The sequence below is a fragment of the Onychostruthus taczanowskii genome, unplaced genomic scaffold (genome assembly GCF_017590055.1).
Source record: "Onychostruthus taczanowskii isolate IOZ18803 unplaced genomic scaffold, ASM1759005v1 scaffold24, whole genome shotgun sequence".
Lineage (NCBI taxonomy): Eukaryota > Metazoa > Chordata > Aves > Passeriformes > Passeridae > Onychostruthus > Onychostruthus taczanowskii.
The window spans coordinates 3,414,199-3,435,309 of record NW_024499684.1 but is presented as its reverse complement, the minus strand read 5'-3'; the positions used below and the strand labels follow the sequence as shown (position 1 = coordinate 3,435,309).

General features: G+C 42.1%; 1 protein-coding gene across 1 annotated transcript in view; it reads right to left on the bottom strand.

Moving 5' to 3' along the window:
• LOC121336602 (multiple epidermal growth factor-like domains protein 6) overlaps nt 1-21,111 on the bottom strand; it is a 184,462-nt gene that overhangs the window by 72,943 nt on the left and 90,408 nt on the right. The window contains exon 5 of the mRNA XM_041405927.1: nt 11,018-11,140. Within this exon, the coding sequence (XP_041261861.1) occupies nt 11,018-11,140 (123 nt within the window). The remainder of the gene's footprint in view (nt 1-11,017; nt 11,141-21,111) is intronic.

Here is a 21,111-nt window from a genome sequence, read left to right as displayed (position 1 = left end):
TCATCTGTAGCCTCAGGAGTCAAAACACATCACTGCTCAGTGCTCAAAATATGCAGAGAAAATGAAAATGTCAGCTGAATGAAAAAAAAGGAGAAGCATCTGTTTGATAGCTGTGTAAGCCTGTGATATGTAAACTGCTTTGGAGTCAAGCAGCCCTAATTAGAGTTTCAAGGAATTCTTCAATAAATATACAGACAGAGACATATATATATATATATATACACACACACTTTAAGCAATTATTGAAACCAGACAATTTGCCAATTTGCAGGAAAACCAGGCTATAGAATTAAAGCAAGGAACATGACAATTTCACGGGCAGACCTCAGACAACAGTGATGTTTTCACACAGCTGTGTAGAAATACATTTTTCCATCTTTTCACAAAGCAATTCTGTACGTTTTTCTCCACTGAAAGTATTTAAAACAAAACAAAAAAAAAATCCTTTTTGGGATCTTGGTGTAGTACACAGCAAAGAAAAGCCAAAAAGGAAGAGTGATAGGGTTACCAGCCCCCTCAGTGGGGTTAGACTAATAGATATTTTGGCAACTGCACCCCCTTGACAACTCCAACTCCCATCAATATGAAACCCACACAGATGGACACAAACTCTCAGTGAAGAACTGTGCCAGGATAAGTGAATGACCACATGAAATAACAAGGGAGTACAAGATGAAGAATGACAAACCAGAGAAAAGGGTAACTTAGGCTCCTAAAAAAACCCCAAAAACAACCCAGCTTCATTAATGTCCCTGCTTCCAGTAGAAAAGAGGTAAATGTACTGGCTATAAACAGGGAAGTTGGGAGGGAACAATTTAAAGACAAATATCAAAATTTTAGGTGATTTCTGCTTAGCAGAAAGACTTTGAGATCACCAGTATCAGCAGCTACTGCAACACTCCTGCAAGATTTTCTGATGTGGGGCGGAACAGCAGAGAGAATATTTGTTATGGGTCTATCAATTTTTAAATACAGCTCCTCAGCACAACCCAGCTGGGCCCTGCTGTGAGGTGGGAGGGTGGCAAAGGAGGAGAGGATCTCTACAAGGAGCTGCACTTAATAAGTGACAGCATGATACAGCCCAAACTCCTTGTGTGGACTCAGTTCTGAGCTGTATTAAGGAGGTTTATACGTTGGGCCATCAGCATCTCCTCTCGGCAGGATATGGCAGTTTGCAAGAGTAGTTGTGGAATAAAAAGAGAAATGCCTGATGTGATGAGAACACCTGGATTTTGCTAGCAGCAATATTAATGCACACTTGCTGAGATCCGTGCCTCTGCTACAGCACAATGCAGAGAAATGTGTTTTCCACACACAGCAGGTAAAACATGCACAAGAAAATTATAATCATGCAAACACCTTCATAATCTGGTGCTTCCAGCTTACAGTGCCTGTGCTGTGCTGGCTGGAAATACAGATGTGATTTGTGACAAGGAGGGCACAGGCACCATGCAGGCACCAAGCTCCACCTCTGCCACTCTGAAGCTGAGACCACAGCACAGCCTCCTGCCCCTCTGTCACAGCTGGCTCTGGCATTGCTCTACAGCCATCAGTTCATGTTGTGCCTCTTCAGGTGCCACAACAAGCACTGAGCCATCCCAGCTCCAGGACAATCTAAGAGATAAAATAAACTGCCAGAGAGCATTTCACACAGGTTTTCTTGCTCTGCTTCCTTTATGACATAAATCACCTGTGACTCTGCAGAGATTCTAGCAGGAGAAGAGAGAAGTGACACGAATACATCCAAAACCTAATCCATGCCAACTTCCAGAGCTGGATCCTAATCATCAATCACAGAATGGTTTGGGTGGGAAAGGGGCTTGAAGATCAACCAGTTCTAATTCCCTTGCCATGTGCAGGAATACCTTCCATGAGCCCAGGTTGCTCTGAGCCCTGTCCAGTCTGACACCTTGAACTTTTCCAGGTACAGACCATGAATTCTCTGGGAAACCTGTGCCAGTACCTCATAATCCTCACAAGGAAGAATTTCTCCTTAGTATCTGATCTAAACCTACCCTCTGTCAGTTTGAAGCCATTTCCCTCTCTCTTACCACTACATGCTTTTGCTGAAAGTCCCTCTCCAGCTCTCTTGGAGCCCCTTTAGGCATTGGAAGGGGCTCTGAGGTCTCCCTAGGCACCTCTCATCTCCAGGCTGAACCACCCCAACTCTCTCACCCTGTCTTTGTATCAATAATGTCACCAGGCACAGAAGAATTTATTTTACTTCCTTTTTTTTTTTCCTCTTCCTGGGATTAAAATTCACATCAAATTAACCAATTGATTGCTCCATTTTTATTAGCTGTTTTTGAACTCCTTGGCTGACACTGAATCCCTTTTGGGACAGGAACTGTTCACAGGGTTCTCAGGTGGGCCTTTCACAGAGCTGGCGTGCAACAACAGCAGGTTCACTTCAAGTTGTTCTTCTAATATATCCCAGCTAAAGCCCTCAGGTACTCCTGTAATTGAAGTCTGAGTAATCCAATATGATGTTGATCAAACTACTGATCTTTTAATAACGCAGTGTAGCTCTCCCAGCAGTTGCTATCTCGCTGACAGTCGTGTCTGGATCGTTTCCTTTGGGCCAAGGCTTTGAACAGAGAAGCTGACGGGTTTCTGTTTGCTTTAGGTTTTATCACAAATTGTTTTAAAGCTTTTTAAGGTTGTATCAGATAGCTCATAAAATCCACAGGCATTTCAATAATAATACAAAAAAAAAAAAAAAAGGGAATTCGATGAGGTGTCCAGGTGAAGAACAGTATTAAATGCTCCCAAAGAGGAACACAAACACCACTCAGGAGCTGTGCTCTTTCCCATCCCCGTTCCTGCCATCAGTTCTTGTTTACACAGCCTGTAGGCAAAGCTACAGAAAAAGCTGTAGCCACCCTGCACAATACCCTCCTCTGAAAGGCAAATGTGCACATTTTTCCTCTCACAATTTCCATTTAAAGTACAAATTTAAGGTTTTTCTAAGCCTCGCCTCTCCACACAAGAATAATTCAGCTGCAATTTGCATTTTCGATGTGCTCGAAATGAACACCAAAATGACTCATGTGCTGTTTATAAGATGCCTGTATTTGCTGGTAAATACCTTGCTACAAACAAGCTATAATTTAAGTATTCAGAAGTCTTGCTTCTGCATAAAATTACTACTAAGTGTAATTTTGGAGACCATGACCAGAGCTTCAATTTCAGGCTTGCAAAGCTCTTCCTACACAATGATTCTTTAAAGTACGAGTGGATTTTCTTCTCTGATAACAGCAATCATTGTATCTCTGTAATTGCAGAAAAGATTACCTGGCTTTTAATTCACATTACTCAGCTCCAACAATACCGTGCTTCTTTCCTTTCCTTCAAAATAAACTAATTATTGTCAATCAGCCCACTGGAATGTTAACATTCTCTATAACCTGCCTTTCAGATGTAGTCATACATGCAAAAAACTAGCTAATATAAACTAATCAGAGCCCTAGGAACATCTCAAAACATATTTGTACTGCAGTCTATCATTTTTTGTCACATTATTTCCAAATATTATCTTCCATCTGGACAATAACAGCCTTTTCATATAGCTCTATAATGCTTTTCATCTAACTATTCACAGCTCCTCTTTTAATTAAAAACATTAAGTCCCTGAGTAATATGGCAAACACCGCAATACTTCTGAACTTTAAATGTTTTCACTGCCAAAATCTGATCAATACAGCTTTATGCATCAAGTGGTTTGGACAAAGAAAACTCTCCAGGGCAGTTTTTTTTGCCCATGCCCAACTTTGTTGTGCAAAACTGAAATACCTGGAGTCACTCACGGAGGAGCCACAGAGGGGGTGACACCGCTGTCCCCGCACGTCCCACAACCTGAAGGGCATTCCTTCCCAAGGAAGTTGAGGTTCCTGCTCCATATTTGCTTCCAGCTGGTGGAGCTGGAGGAAGCCAAGGTAGCTGGAAGGCTGGGGAAGCAATCCCTGTGCCGAGTCTATAATCAGCTGTGACGCACGGGGAGCCGCCAGCGCCATATGGCAGACGCCGTGGAGATGGGGCTCTGCGTGTGCTGCTACCTGTGACACCCAGAAACAAGCTTTCCCCTTCAGATCAGTGATCAATAATTCATCTGATAGCTGCAATGCAAAGGGAAAAGGTGCCAGTTTTCCCTGGGGTAGGAGCAATGCTGTGCCTTCTAAGAGATGCTCTTGCCTTGGAACGCGGCACAAGTTGAGCTGCAGGGAATGTGTGGCATGGTGACAAGTTGCACTACACCTAAGCCTGTGTTAGATAGTGTTCTAACACTGTACTAACCCTGTAGTCTGACATAACCTGAAAATTAAACTGCCAGTTCCACAGTTTGTTTATGCAAAAGGCTGTTATTAAAATGTTGCAGCTGAATTAAGCGTTCAAAGGCAAAAATACAGGCACCAAAAAACGAGCTCCGTGGAGAAAAAGAGATTTACCAAGATTATCTGGAAATAATCATTGAATCCTTAAAATATAAGTAGCCCCAGTCTTCCCCAAAACCCAGTGGCTTTTGGATAGGATTCCTTCAACTGTTGCTTTGGAGCCTTGGATTAGGATAACAACACCCTTGACCCAACTGTCGTGCATAAAACTTCGACTTAAAAAGCGACTGCAAACTGACTCAGCCTGTTCTCAGTTCCGACGGATGAAAACACGCATCCAGGATCAACGAGCTCAGCCCGCAGTGGCAGCGCTCACTTTGGAGGGAGCTGTCATAACTGTGAGCCTGTCTCCCCCGAGGGATGGCAGATGTGAGAATCTGGGTGGTTCAGCTCGCAGCCGCCTTTGTTCGGTGTGTGAGCGAGGAGCGGGGAGCCTTCAGCAACAGCCGAGCAGGAATTGGGAAGAAACTAAAGCAGGGCAATTAAAATTCAGCAATAAGTCAATTATCAGAGCGTCAGATGCTCTTCTTGGCCCAGACTGACACAGAAATGCTCTGAACCAGGTGGGAAGTGTCTGCTCTGGCCCAAGCAATGTGTCCCTTCCCTGACTGAAGAGAAAGAGACACAAAGTGCTGGGATTTGCTGAGTTTTCTATTCAATGTATTTTAATACGATTGAGAAGGTTTATGTAGCTGGGTGGTTTTTGCTGGGGAGGGCTCACAGAGGGCAAGGGGACTGCCCAGACCAGCCTGGAATGAGCCCCCGAAATTCAGCTCAAGCTCCTGCCTGCTCAGGCTTGCCAGGAATCAGCACTCAGGTAATTCATTAAAAAAGCCCAATAAGCTGAAGTCAGTGTTACCCTTACTATGACTATGTTGTCATTTTTACTACTTATTTGGAGGGCTTTTTTTGCTGCAGAACTACCAGGACTAGACAAATGCAGACAGATGACACAATTTGCCTGGGAGAGTGTAACAGCTCCACGCAGCTATTGATCCCAGCTGGATCCAGCACAGCATGGGAGAGCACGAGGGAGGGTCAGAGGAACAACCTCCAGCCATCATTTCTTCTCAGAGAAATGCCTGAAATTGAGAAATCCAAAAGAATGACTTGGGAGTAGAAATAAAATTAGATTCCCCATCAAGTTTGTAAATGTAGAACATCTCCAGCAGTTTCTGCCTGGAGCTTCTCCACAGCCATGCACAAAAATTACACAGTCCTCCTGCCTAAATCCAGCAGTCTCCAGAAAACCACAGAAGTCTGAATGCACAATGCCAAACAGTGTTTATAATGCACAATTAATCCCTAAAATCCCTAATCTCACTTAATACAGCTCCCTCTATATGACAAATAAGGGAAACTTATTTTTTTTTTAATTTCCAACTGAGATCTGAAATCAAAAGCAGTTATTAAGCTTTTTACTCATAACTAAAAATAATGATTTGACAGGTAGGAGCAATCATAATTAATACTGAAATGTAAAAACAGATATTGCTTCTTGTTAAATTCACTTCAAATATAAGACATTTACCAGTATTCTGGATGTACAAACTAATGGAGAAGAAAATGTTTACTCTTCACATCCCTTAGCAGATTACTGTGAGTTTTTTATACTTGGAAATATAAATACTTGAAATTATCTGACTTAGCTCTAAAAACCCAAGCTGGAGTCCCAGGATACCTGAGAGCCACTAAAAACAGGTTTGGAAAAGTCAGAAAGTAGGTTTTACCTTCTCTCCTCTCATAAGTCTTTTTCTTTTGCTTATTCTTTTTCTCTTCTTTTTAGAACCCTTGTAAAATTCCAATACTCTGAAATGCCTCTGATATCAAGATGGTTCACCCAGCATCTGCTGAGGTGATGTTGTCCATTCCCCTCACTCTAGGAGGCAGACATTAGGTGGACAGAGTAATTCAGTTACAGATAATTGGATAATTGTGAAACAATTCCTGCAGCTGGGTTTATTTCCTTGTCTCAAGACAAGGTCTTGAAGTAGAGGAAGATGAAGAGGATTGGGTGGCTTCACTTCATCTGAGGGTGCCTTCACTTGAGTGCTGTAAGATTTGAGTTCAGCTGGTCTGGTACTTGCTGCACCTGCAATAAGAACTGGTACTTTTTGATATTTGTAAAATATATTCTCCTTGTACTCCTTCTGCTGAAGTGTTCCTGGCAACAAGTACCTCAGTGTCACGGCCTGCCAACAATGTGTGTTGAATCAAATGCAACTGTTAAGAGTTAAGATCATACAAAAGCATCCTGAATCCTTCCAGTAGACTAATTTCTTCTGCTCTAATAAAAATTAAATAAAAATAATTAAAAATGCCTTGGCATTTTCCCCAAAGTGCATGGTATTTTGCCCTTCAATTTTTTATCACAGGACATGGCAGACACCTGTACATTGATTTGTTGGGCAGGGAGAACAGCCCAAATGCAGAATTACCATTTGTTCTCTTCAACGAAATCAGAATTTGACAAGAATAAGTTGTTTTTCAGACCTTATTAACTTAATAAATGCTGTCACCATGTTAATAAACACTTTCTTGCTCTCAGACATGTCCCTCAGTATTCCTTTTAGCCCACCATTAACCCTTCCAAAGCAACAAACAGCATTTGGAGAATTCCCCCCTGCCCTGGGACCAGGCTCCAGCAGTGACCCCCGTGACTCCTCCATTTCTGGGGTAACCAGTGGTGGCCCTGGCACAGTCACACTCTGGCTCTGGAGGCAGCTGCTCCCAAAGTCCCCCTGGCAAAGGTCAGGAAAGCTGCCAGAGCCCCGAGGTTTGACCGAAACCCCCAGGGATGGGGTTAAGCCATTGCAATATCACTCTAATCAAGCAAATGGGAGCTCCTTTTCATCAACAGTTAATCACAGGACTTCACTTGTCTCTAAGTTCCTGCAGTTGCCTTGACAGATGAGAGCACAATAATATAAATAAGAAATGACAGTTTACCAAAGAAGGTTAACATAAGGTCAGGACCTTTTTCTACTTGACTTCTGCAGCTTATTCATGTGTGAAAACACGCTTTTGTAGCTGTAGCCTCAGCATCCCTTACAGAACTGGACTTGTGCCAACAACTGAGCTTTAAAATTACCATTTAAAATACCATTTTAAATGGTATTTATGTTCAGAAAATACCATTTCTGCATTTTGCGATGCTCGAGTTGAACTGCTTCGCATCAGAATAAAACATGAAATGAGGATATCTTTGCATTTCACAGCCTGTCTCACTGACAGTGGTGCCTCTGCTGCATAAACAAGGTATTGGGCACAGACCCATTCCCTCTCCCTTCCTCAGGCCAGGTCACACCTTTCTGATCAAACCCACCCACGGCCCCTGCCTAGGCTGCCCCAGGAACAGCACACAGATGAGCAGGACACAGCATCAGCCTGACAGTCCTACACTGGTAAATGTCAAATATTAATTTGTCACATTATTTGTGCAGTGATTTGAAGCCAAATCCTGTCTCATCATTCATTTCCATCAGGCACACGATGAGAGGGAGGGAAGCAGGAGCTTTCTGTCACAATCTGAAATGCCTGCGCCAGGAGCTGCCAGGAAATATTTCTCTGTCAGAGAAGCAAACTGAAGTTCTGAGCATGAAGGCTGGAGAGTGAAAGCTGCAGTACAACATGGAGATAATTAGCTTTGAAAGGCTAATCAGGTCACTGCTCTGGCTGGCATTTCTATGGAGATGCACAGGCCTCCAGCTCACCACATCTTGCCTCTCCATACGAGTATCCCTCATCAAAGTGAAGAAAGACCTTACAAACTACATAACCCTGAATGACATATCCTGCCTAAAGAATCCCCAAATAGCCAGAAAAGATCCCTACAAATAGCCAGGAAATATCCCTACAGCCCTCGGAATGAGGATAGACCCCACAGCATGGATCTGTGCTGCCCAATCCCCTTCCCCATATGGGTCCAACCAGCCACAGAACCACTCAAGAAGGAGGTTTAATCAAAGCTGAAGGCAATAACTATTTTAAGATTATCCCACCTATTTTATGCTGATTTCTTGTGCATATTCATGGAGCCTTGTGTCTTGCACATATCTTTGACACTCTAGAAGGTGGAGATGTTGAGCATTGTCAGCTCGCTCAAGCTGTGAAATTAGGCCTCGAGTCTCCAAAAAAAATTGCTCACAAACCCCCAGCAATGCTTGATCAAAACAGCAGTGCTCTTCAGTACATTGTTGGTTAGTGAATTTTTATCCACTTTCCCTTCCTTAGCATTAAACAGCTACAAATGGCTAAAAAAATTTTTTTTAAAACCCAACAGTTCTTTCCTTTTGTCTTTTCCTTTTGTCAGAAGGATGCTCTATTTTGTTTCTGAAAAACACGATCAATCTTTCCAGTAATAATGACTCGCTGAATAAGATCTGTGCTACTTCCATGCTGCTTTTCTAACAATACACCTTATTTGTACCTTGGCTTATAAAAAACCCATACACTGATCGATCATTGCAGGCACCAGTGAAATAAAACCAACCACGAGGCAAATAATGGCAGCAGAACAATAGTGCACATCTATTTAATGCCTGAGTTTAGACTAAGGGGTAACATAAAGCACAATGATGCTATAAAGGCAGAGAGAATGGAACAACCCAGAACAACAGTAAACTTGATTCCTCCAAAACCACTGGTTAACCTGAATGAGGAGCTGTTTCACTCCTGTCTGCAAAAATGACTCCTCTGAGCAATGCAGAGGCACTAATAAAACCCCAGATCATGCTGTGGAAGACCTTCCAGCAGCACTCAGTTTTGTCTGAGAGCTCACTTTCCCCTCACATAGTAACCAACCACTGAGTCACTCATACTGTAACACCTGATGGCCAGAAGCTGGCTGAAGCTGGCCTCCTTGCAGGTCAGTACAGCCAAATTCTGTCACTGTCACCTCTGCAAAAGTTCAGGTGTATTTAGTGACACCACCACACTCATTCTGTTTTATGACTTGAGCGCTTACAGTTCATTGTGTTTTTCCAATTTCAACCAAAGATTTCAAAAAAATGGCCTCAAAACAGCTAACAATATATTCCCCTGCAATTCCTGGTCAGATAGAATATAGTACAAAAGTGAAATACCTTAAGCTCTGTTTGAGTTTTTAAAGACTGTCCAAATCTTGAATTTAAAGTGCATTGTAAGAACTGAATTGTGCAGAAGGAACACTAATTTGACAAACTCATTAAAATAAGACTAGTCTAAAGGAAAAATTACTCTTGCATGCTAAGGATTGTGATGAATAGGACTCCTGCTTTCAAAAACCTTGGGGTGTGGTGAACTTTTATGCACTGAAAGCAGTAAGTAGTCATCAAAATACAGACCTGAGCACTGGCCCATGGGCACATTGCCAGTCAGTCCCCCAAATGGGCAAGAGAGGTGAAGTAGCAGGGATCTGTGAATTATAAATTATATTCCTGGGCTGAGCTCTCCAAAGGCCAAAATGAAAACATGGAAGATCATAATGAAATACTTCAATCAAAATAACATAACCATCTACAGCTTATTTTCACTATCAAGGTGGATCTCAACTGACAGGCTGCCATAGAAAATAATTCCATTGTCTTTTAGTGAAAAAAGGAGTGCAGCCAAATAAATATAAAGTAAGGATAAATCATATGACCACAGACAAGAAATATAGTGCTTTATCCAAACCTTAAAAAGGAGTTGGACAATGGGAAAATGGAATCTTGGAAGAAGGGGATTTGTGAGACCCTGTGCAATGGGAAAAGCCAGAGAACACAGTTTCTTGTGAGAAGATGATAATACAGTTCATGAAAAGCTGCCCTGAGATTAAAAAGTATCATCACTGATGCATTTACTGCAGCACTGAAATGCAGGGGAGGTGCAATCCAGGCCCACAGCAGAGCACACCAGATGATGTGGCAGCACATCCCTGTTACCTGTATCAGGGGAGAGCTCAGGAAGAAGGAATTGCTCTGGCCTGGAGTACAGCACACCTTGGATACCTCACACTTGCCCTTCTGCAGCACCTGACATTGCACAAAATGTAGTGACTGTAGGTCAGCACATCATCTGGGCTTGTTTACACCCACTCTGCTTGCCAGTGAGCCTTTAGGAAGTCTGACCATAATTCATTATATGTTCTAACATAAGTTTTTTGCATAAGAACGAATTTTACCCTACAATGCACTAACTAGACTTAAATTTCCCTTAGGAAAAAGACAAATGGGTTTACATAGCATGTGGTTTTAAATCCTTTTTTTTTCAGTTAATCTCTAGCTGTGGAATTGTGATTGAAATATGAAAATGTATGTGTATTTTCTGATAAGAACCATTTTTGCTTAAGAGACAGATGAAATATTATCAAGCGTATACACTTTCTTCAAGTTTTTCAACTGATGACGGAAATCCCATAATCAGAACATGGCACAGCCAATCCAGGTTAAGTGATAACATTTTTTTTCAACAAAATAAAACAAAACCCCAACCCTTTGAAGTGTTCTTACAGTTACATCTTCATAATCCAGACATGAGAAGATCTGCGCTCTCGACAACTCTGAGCCCACGCTCTTCAGCTGGCTCCACATAAAAGCCAGCATTTCCTTCTCCTTGCTAAGTCTGCTGATTCCTTAATAGCAGTGAGACATGGCACAAAGCATTACCTGCACAGGATTTTCCATCTTCCCCCAGCTTCTGGCCAGCTGGACACTTGCAGTGGTAGCTGCCGATGGTGTTGCAGCAGCGGTCGTGGCAGCCGCCGTTGTCTGTGGTGCACTCATTGACATCTGCCAGGAGAAAGCACAAGCAACCAGTGAAGAGTGGGCACTGAACACAGTCCCTGAAGATCTGAGGACAGTTGTGTCTGGCTGATGTGAAAAAATGAGAAAGTTTCTGAGATAACCAGCTCGGGACCCTGAAGCAACATCAGGAGCAGCAACTCCCAGCTACGCTGGTGAGCCCCTCCACTCAGCCAGGCTGTGCCAGGGGAGGTTTAGATTGGGTACCACAAAACCTCTGAAAGATGGTAGGATTTTAAATCAGTTATGGTCCTGCTTTCTGTCAGGTGCTGTTTTCTACACACCGGACTTATTCTTGCCACCACCTTGCAAGCTGGTGTTTTCCTGCGTGCAAAATAGAACTTTACACGTTACAAATGAAGAACATTAAAGGACTAAATGAAAAAAATAAGTAAGCAAATAGACAGCCAGTGTCAGAGAAAAAAAAAAATCAATAGCAAAGACATTCACTTACATACCTACTTTAATACCCTACATAAGAAATTTCAAAGAAATATGATAGAAACCACCAGGACAACAGCACTGCTCTGCTGAACAGGAGCAGAGACAAACAGAATGGAGGTGATTGACACTGGGAGGGAGCTCACACTGCTCTCAGGTGAGACAGCAGGAAAGCCAAGAGAAGGAGGATTAAGCAGCAGAAGATAAGCATCATCATGACTGTAAAAACCATAGGCAGTTACTTCATATTAGTGGCACTCCTCATCCCCAAGGGAGAAATTAGGCTTTAAAAAAAACTATTTAATTAGTTTGTAAAGAAAAATCATTAAAAAAAGAATTTCACATTCATGCAAGAGAGGTGAGAGCCTTTCAACTGCAACCCTTCGGTGTTAAAGACTAAGATTTACCAAGGTTTGTTAGTCCTTTGATGAGCTCAGGCTTCACTTGACTGGTTCATTTCTGATCCTGGCTAAAAGCCACAGGTTAAAAGAAATTTTTGAGGAGGTTTCAGACTATTAAAAAGCTAAAAGAAAAGTGTATCACGAAACACCAACTTTTAGCTGAAGAGGCACAAACCCACTAAAACCACCTCATTTCTCTACAGCTTTAGATTCAACGCAATGACCAACAAAATGATAATTTCTTTGTCCTCAGTGATACTGGAAAACACTGGCAGGCTATAAAGAAATAAAACAAAATTCAGTTGCCCCAGAGCTACACAACAAACCAAATCCTAACTCGCGTGAAGCCATCGAGGCTCTTCTCGATTTCACGGGAACGCGATTTAAACAGAAACTTTTCCCGGAGAAAAACACTCCCCCCACCTCCTCCCCTCCAAAAACAAACTGCACCAAAATAACAACGTGCGTCTGCTCGCTTCTCCTCAGCAAGAGATGGGGAGAACATATGACAGGAGGCAGATTTTGGACGTGTTCCTCCGAGCTCTGGGAGGAGGCACGCGAGCGCTCGGCGCTGCGCGGGGAGCGAGCGGCGCGCGGCCCCTTCCGAGGGATTTACTCGACGTGCCTCGTGGTGATAAACAGCAACGAGCCACAAAGCAACCCAGCTCCACAGCTTCGACTTCTATTTATACTAACAGGATTGAAAGCTAATACAATCTCCTTGCTATTTTTTTTTTTAAACAAAATTAATGGAAGAACTGGTTTATTCTTTAGAAGCCACAATGGTACGTGACCTCCTGGCGTAAAATATTGACTGGGTGAGGTGGTCTAGGATACACAGCCTGATTTATTAACACCAGTGTCTATATTTTGAACCAAATTATTGAAAAAAAATCTTTCTACCTGAGGAGCTCATCATTATCCCCTTGATTTCACCAGGGTATAATCCATTCGGAAGTGTATAGTGCTGTTGCATGCTAATATATAGGAAGTTTCTCCTTTGATTGCAGACTGTTCCTGTTAGCAATTAAAAATCTTTTCCTTCCTTCTTCAGCATAAAATGCTGTGGGGTCCAGCTATTGGTGCTGCACGACTGAAAACCTCATTTTCTCCTTCTTCTAACCCTACCTTCTTAATGCTCTGTCCAGGATTTCCCTGTCTCTGCCTTAATATTTGTTTTCATCTTTAGAGGAATTATTTTCATGCATTTCTTTTCTTCTTTTTACACCAGAAACCCAACACTCTTCTTTTATACTCACAAACCCTGACCTTCCATCTCCATGTGCCTTTAAAACAAACATCATCATTCATAAAATAAACTATGATTTAATCTCTGAGTTAAGACACCAAAAAAACCTTTTTCATACAGCTTTATTACAGAGCAATCACATTTGAAGGAATACACTGAGTAGGAATAAATCTTACCAGTTTTAGCCCTAATACTATGAAAATTTGCTCTCTAAGCGTCTGCATCTTTTGCTGTCCTGTCTCCTGCTCAAGACCTTCCCCACTGCCTGCTCCCTGCCAAGCTGTTTTCTGCAACTCCATAATAAAGGTCAGATGTTGCCTTAGTCCAAAGAAGCACAAAAATAAATGATCTGAATGTGAAGTAATAAAGAATGTGTTTTACATTTGTAAAAGACTGGCTCATAGAGCTTTTACAAGCCACAATCAGCTGTTCCATACTCCTAAAAGAGAGTAGTCAGGATTTTAAAATCTGATTACAACTTTGCCACTGAAAAAAAAGGGAAAGTTAAAATAAACTTAACAAAAACAATTCTGTCAAATGATAAATTTCTGTCTGCTTTCCATATTCAGTGTCACTCAAGGTCACAAATATATTTTGCTTTTGAATAGTGAGCAAAATGACAGAAAATTTCTGACATGTAACAAGTCTGCCACGTTAGGTCTGACAAAAGTTCAATGTTATCAAGCCTATCAATCCATCTGTAATGACATGCTGTAGGCACTTAAAAAAAAAAAAAACTCCAAAAAACAAATGTGATGTTTGCTACAGCAATGTTTCACATTTATTTATAGAGCCAATGTTGCAACACAAAAACATTATCCATGGGACATACTGGATGTGAGCCTTCAATCTTGCCTTGGGAAAAATAATTGAAAACACCTTGCATCTAGATTAACTTGATATTAACTTTATATATGATCTGTCTAGCATATATGTGTGGGGGAAAAAAATGCACAATATATTTTAAATCCAGTAGTATGTTAAAATATGGATTGTTGACATGTGCCCATGTCCCACACTCCCTGCACTCGTGGTATGATAGACAGAACTATGTGAAAAGGTGTATTTTCCCAAAAATCTCATAAAATACTTGATATGGAAGGGAACATCCCCTTTTTTTTTCATGAAGCAGACCATCTTTGCCCAATTAACCCTGCCTAGGAGCTATGTGCTAAATGTAGAAGGACAATTCCAATCCCTTCACTTCTCTATTCTTGTTAATGCTATTCCATCTGAAAATGTCACACCCCCTCAGCTACAGGGAAAACAGCCCTTCACCAAGTTTTTATGAAAATATAGGTGATTTCAGATTTCCTACAAATAAATGAAGGCTTTATGTAAAAGCAGACACTGGACAAAGTGGTTTTCATTGGTAATTCCAGCTTGAAACCCAACAACAGTGACCTGCTCTATCAGTAGCTCTCAAAAGTAGAAAGCAGATAAAGAAAAATCAGTGTGAAAAGCAGAAATAGGTGTTGGCATTGGGGCAGAAGTCTCTTCTCCACTGAGCTGCTGGTGAGGGCTGCAGCTCTGCAGGGTCTGCACCTGGAGCCCAATTCAGCATCTTGAAAATCCAGTGAGGGATTAATCCCACCCTGAGCACAGGACTGGCCAAAGCTGGGCAAGGAGAAAGCACCTGCAATGAGCAGGGGCTCAGCTCTGCAGCAGGAAAACCACAAAGTGAAAGACCACCTAATTTTGGCAAGTTTGTATGCTTAGATCAGTGGAACACAGCAGTTAAGTCGCTGCCTACAGCTTAAGGTATTTTTATTTTCCCCATACGACAAGTTTAATGCCATATTCGTTAATATAAAGACTAATTTTTAAAAGAACAAAAGGAATCTCATAACTGCCACGCCGTATTTAAAACCCATTTCCCAAGGTTTCTGTATTTATCAGCTGTATATGAGCAATATCTTTATTCATTTAAGGCAGCCACATGCAAATTTGCCATGTGGGTGCCCAGTTTTGGGGCTAACCCGTGCTCTGACCCGTGAGCCACTGACTCCAGCACGTGTCAGAGCTCCCTGGACTTGAAATAAATCACTGAAGTGGAATAAAATCTGTAAAATCATTGCCATTGTTACTGCAATCCTGCCTGAACAAAGCCCACCAGCACGGAGCGAGGAGGTGATTTTGATTAGTTTAAAAGCGTTAGGGTAACACACCCTGCTTCAATCGGGGTCACCACAACACATTTATTTAGAGGGAAGACAGCATTTCATTAACAACACTTGGGACCTGAAGACTATGATGAAGATGGGCTGATTTCAGGAATCCAAATGTTAAATACCTTTAAGAAAGCAGTGTGATACCTCTCTCTAACAGGCACTGGCAGCTTATATTGACTTTTATAGCAATTCAGAGATGTAAATTCCTAACTCAGAAAACACAAATGGGCAAAATAAACCAAACCAAACTCTCCTAGTGGTTAGGATCAAAGTCTAAATATAGCTTATCACGTGCACCTGAAATGCTCCTTTATGCATACTTTAATATATCTGAGTGCCTGGCACACAAAAGTGTAGAACTGCAACTCTCTTACAATTTGCTTTTATAAGGAGGTATTATAGGCAAGTGTCTGCAAATCACAATGCCCATTTGACAGTTACTCAATAGCGATCTAAATAATTTGATTCAAGTTTTAAAAAACACTGAAGATCCAAAAAAAACTACCTCCTTAAGTTTTACACACTGTTTTAGTTTTTTTTTTTTTTTAATTACAGCTTGGATGATCTGCAACCAAAACCATATGCCTAAAAAAATCCTGAAACCTGAGAAAGTTCATTTGAACTTTAAAGGCAACTCACTGCTACAATGCAACACAGCTCACACAAGCACATATATCAAAACTACACATACACATAAAGTAATGAGCAAATACGCTGGACAGGCTGCCAGGTACAACACTTGCACCCCAAAGACTGCTTTTGTCTTTTGGTTTCCTGCAGAAAGCTTTGCAGCAGTTGTCCCTGAGCAGTAATTGTCTCTAAAACATAAATTACATACATCACTTCCAGCACTAACCATAAATTATCCGCCTGAATAGCAAACAAAGCTGCTCGTTCTGATAGTCAGCGCAGCCCTGCCCGGCTATTGATTAAGCACTCTCAATGCTTTATTAGGTTTTCTTCCCCCACAAAGTCAATACCAGGATGAATATTTCTTCTTGGGCTGTTATGAAGTATCGTAAATCTGAGTCATTATTAACAAGCGCCTGATTAGTGGAGCAAACTTGTCGGAGAGTTTGGCACAGGCTCCTGGAGCCTCACCTCCCAGCAAACGCCCATCACTGCCACTGTCCCTGCTGGCAGCTGTGGTCCTTGTGCTTCCACAAGTTATCACCTCCTTTTCCCAATTTTTTTTTTTTAATTAAAGAAATTACTGCTGCACTCATTGCTCTTTATCCCCATGTCACATTCCCATGTGCAGAGAGCATCCATCACATAATGAGTATGTGCATGGCCCCTGTTCCCCAGGGATGGGGGGCTCTGACATGGTTTGCTTTCTTTTCTTACCATGGCACTAAAGCATTTCATTTAATTCAACTTATTTGCAAAACCAAAAGCAAACAAAGATCCTTGTTAAACATACTTAGCCAGCATTCATTTCTCCTTATTAAAATCATCATCTGAAGAGAAAAAAACCAAAACCAAACACAATCATCAATCATTTGCTCTTGCTCGCATTAAGAACAACTCCTTTGAAGTCAGAATAAAATCCTGTGGGGGGAGAACAGAGACTCAAAGTTTAAGTAGGTGAAACCACAAGTTCTTAAAGCCCAGGATGCTGCTGTGTTAGACTGGACTTGTAGCACTTAAAAGTCCTTTTGAAATCTCTGTCCCCGGTCATGGCAGTCCTTCACAACCATATACATGCGTGCCCAAGTATAAAAATTCTTCTTTTTTATTCCTAATGTCTTGCACATTGATGATATTTTATAGCAAAGACTTCCAAAACCAAACTGTTACATGAAAAAACACCAGCTTTGATACTTTCTGATATCTTTCTCTTTAGAATTCTGTGTCAAGCAGGAGCTATTTCCTAGCAGTAAAATGCAGAATGACCTAGATCATGCCCGAAGTTTTCCTCTGTTCACTAACTAGAACTAAACAGAGAGGTGGAGCTGGGAGAAAGTCTGTCAGAGTACAATGAAACCCTGTAATGGTGCTCATTTTTAAACTATGTTTTCCCAGCCAAGGTATGAATAATGCAACCAAACAGCCCAGAACATCTGAATAAAGCAACAGCAGCCTAGAGGATGCTAATTGGCAGCAATTGGCGCTGATTGTGGAGTGCGGCTGGAGCTGTGATTACAAACAGAGCTGACGCAGCCAGCCCAAACCTCAAGTACTGCTGCTGCAATTAAAGATATTTTATCAAATTAGACAAGTGTTTGCCTTTCCCTGCTATGATGGTTATGAGCAAAACATAAAAGAAAGCCTGGCTGGTGGTGCGGCACCTTCCCCACTCTGCCGAGGTGAGTTTCTTTCTGCTTTGACTTTTTATGGCATAAAATGGAACCCTTTTAGAAAGAATTCAGGGCTCTGCAGTGCCATCCTTGAAAGCCCTTGCTTTTGTCTAGAAGTGCTTTTGCCCTAAAAATGCAGTCTCTTTGCAGTGTACCTGACTTCCAGCCCCGACAAGTGTGGTTATGCACACACAAACACGGAAAGGCTTTGAACTTCCCAAGTCTGATTTCACAATGTAAGCCCTCAGTATTTTTGCAGGCAGGTAAAAACTCTTCAAACATAATTTCCAAGGCAGTGACTATCAGTGAGGCTCCAGGACTCTTAGCAAGTGGATTGATGTTTTGAGTGCTAAGCCCCAAGCACAAGCCCCACAGCTGACTCCAGCCAAGCCAAATCCTGGCGCCCAAAGGAGAGTTCACAAAATGCACCTTGAACCCCAGACATCCCTGCACCCTGCTGCCCTCTGCTTGCCTCAGGGAGGAAGTCACTAAACCACTTGGTCATGAACTAAGCCTGGCTCTTTGCTAATATTTTCTGTTATCCCCAACTCTCCTCTCTTGCATCTGGATCTCAAGAAAATTAACAGGAACTTCTGCCTTTTCTTCAGTTTCCTGTAAACATCTATAAAGCAGATCAGCAGAACTGAAGTGAAAAATATATAGAAAAACCCCTCATGTGATGGGTCATTTCTGAAAGCTTAGCATTTGCAGTAATTTTTACAGAGAGACATGAGAACAAAAAAAAAAAAATTAAAATTAAGGCTGTGCAAATGTATGGACGTTTTCAGGCCAAGACAGCTCGAGAGTGACAGCCAGCATCATATAAAAGTGTGAATAACCTGAAGATACCCATGGATTATAGCCAGTGCCAACATCTTCAGGACCAAACACAAGCTCAGAGACCACAGCAAGGAAGCAAAGGCAGCACTTTGTGTACTCTGCTCAACCTGTACTTTTAAGGGATTTATGATGTCAGGTGCTACGAAGAGCACGGCACTGATCCAACACAGCAATAACAAAACCAGAGATAAAGATAGACGTGAACGTTGGTGCTGCCTTTGAGGCTCCCCAGGATGAAAGGTGAATGAACAATTTCAAACAGAAATAAATGCTTGTTCCAAGTAAAACCTGTAAGGATGGGTCAGATTCTACCAATTTAGTGGTGGCACAGCACGTGCAGCGTGGGGTGTTGAGGAGCTCTGCTGTAATATTGCTTCAAAAATCTGTGTACAGTAGCAGTCTGAGTTTGTGACAGCAGGAGTGTGAGAGGATGAGCTCGAGCCAGCAGGATGCAGGAACAGGGAACCGAGGGCTGCAGGAATGGCTAATCTGGAAATCAGCTTCCAAACATTCAGGGAAAGGACACAAATCACAGCTTCAGCTTCTAGCTGCAGAAAAGATAACAAAGAAAGTCCTGTTGGAACTGGAGAAGAAAGTGTTTATTCCAGCTTTGTCACTGTCTTTACTCTGTCCTCAGAAGAACTCATCAATCTGAGCAAGAGAACGTCTCCTTCTGGCTACACAAAACGTGGAATAAATGTCTCAAGTCAGGAGTGTCCTTGTGTCCACTGCAACACCATGGGAAAGGGACACCTGAAGCACTCCACAACCAATTTTGGTACTTTGATCCACACACAGGGCAGCTGTCCCCTGGTCCAAAGCAGTCCCTGATGCTGCAGTGGCCAGAACTGCAGGTGATGAGCGATGGTGCTGCCACGGGGGAGCCCCCAGAGCAGAAAATGCCAAACCTCTCCCTGCCCACAGTCCCTGTGCAGGACCAAAGCCCCGAGCCCAGAAGTTGCTGCTTAACCTACAAACAGGCAGAGTGTTACAACAGTCTGGGCTGAGCAAGCTGACAAATTAGGCAGCTTAAATTTCAGGGCATTCCTATTGTAATAAGCCAGTTCCTTACAAACTGTGCTTTTTCATAATATAATTAACCCCAGCACTAAGCATGTGAGCAAATGAGTTCATTTTTCACATGAATAATGGAAACCTTTTTTTCTTTTTTCTCCTTTCTTTTCCCAAACCATTAGGAGCAGAAATGAATATAAAAAATTTCTCAGCAGAGAAAGGATGATGTGTGCTGGCTTCTAGTTTAGAATAGGAATTCATTATGGAGATTTAAATGGAAGCTCCTATTTTCTTTCCTTATTTTTCTTAATAGTTGTCCTTGCCAGTCTAATCCAAAACTTTGCTCATCATCAGATCTAGCCTGGGGTTAGATCAAACAGCCTCTGCTATGACCTGAAATGGGTTGAATTTCTCTTCCTTCCCATATCCTCCTGAATATTCTCTCCCATCTTTTATTTTCCATTTCTAGAAGATCTTTCTAGCAGTTCTGTGGGCAGAATTGCTCACTGCCCTGACAAAAATCCTGTGCTAACTTTAAATGTAAACTCACTTCACTTCCTACTACAGAAAATAACATTTCTGTCATCATTCCCTGCGTGGCTGAAACACAACCACACAACCAGGTCACTCATTTACAAGAGACACAAATGGGAACTGGCTATTCAGTTTACAGGAGTGTAAACTGTAAGAACTGGCAGAAGTGTGAGGCACAGCCACTGTGCCTTCCATCAACTGATCTTGTGTGTCAAGGGCAAAGCAACCCATGGGAGGAGGGAAAAAAAAAAAAAAAGAAAGAAAGATTAAATCCTCATCAGTTTAATTTGTAAAGAAACCCAAGGGAAGTCATTATTCCCAGAGACTCCATTGCCTGATTTGTCTTATGAATTCTTCCAACTTGTCTGACACCAACAGGTGCTCGTTAACTATTTCTTACTGAGATTGCTGCTGACTGGCCCTGCTGAAAGGGAGTCCTTTGAAAAGGCAGAAAAAAAAAATAGCATTTAGCACTGAACAGGACCTAAATATTGCAGAGGTCTGTATCCTGCTCATTAGAAACGGCAGCCAGGTGAGCATCCTTTAGCTGAAAGGGAATTCCCACTATGGAATTCAACCAGGGCACTTAAACTTGAATATGGAGTTACATCAAGCTTGAAAAAAGAGGGATGTACAAACAATTAACTTCCATGCAGATTTCACCAGTGACAAGCTGGAAGCACAGAACTGAAGAAACAGAATTTTCTCTTTCCAGTTAAATTAGCAATGAGGAGCAGAGCACAGCTGGGATTTCTCAGGACAGCAGGACAGAACAGCACAGAACCCTCCTCTAAAACAAACAAATCAGGCCCAGCGTGGTGGGGTAAGGCAGACACTCTGCAGAAGGAACAATTTGGCAGCCAGCCAGAACCCTCCTCTAAAACAAACAAATCAGGCCCAGCGTGGTGGGGTAAGGCAGACTGCAGAAGGAATAATTTGGCAGCCAGGTCCCTCAGCCTGACACCAGCATTTGAACCTGGGACCTTCCCTGCTCCTGCTCACACATGTG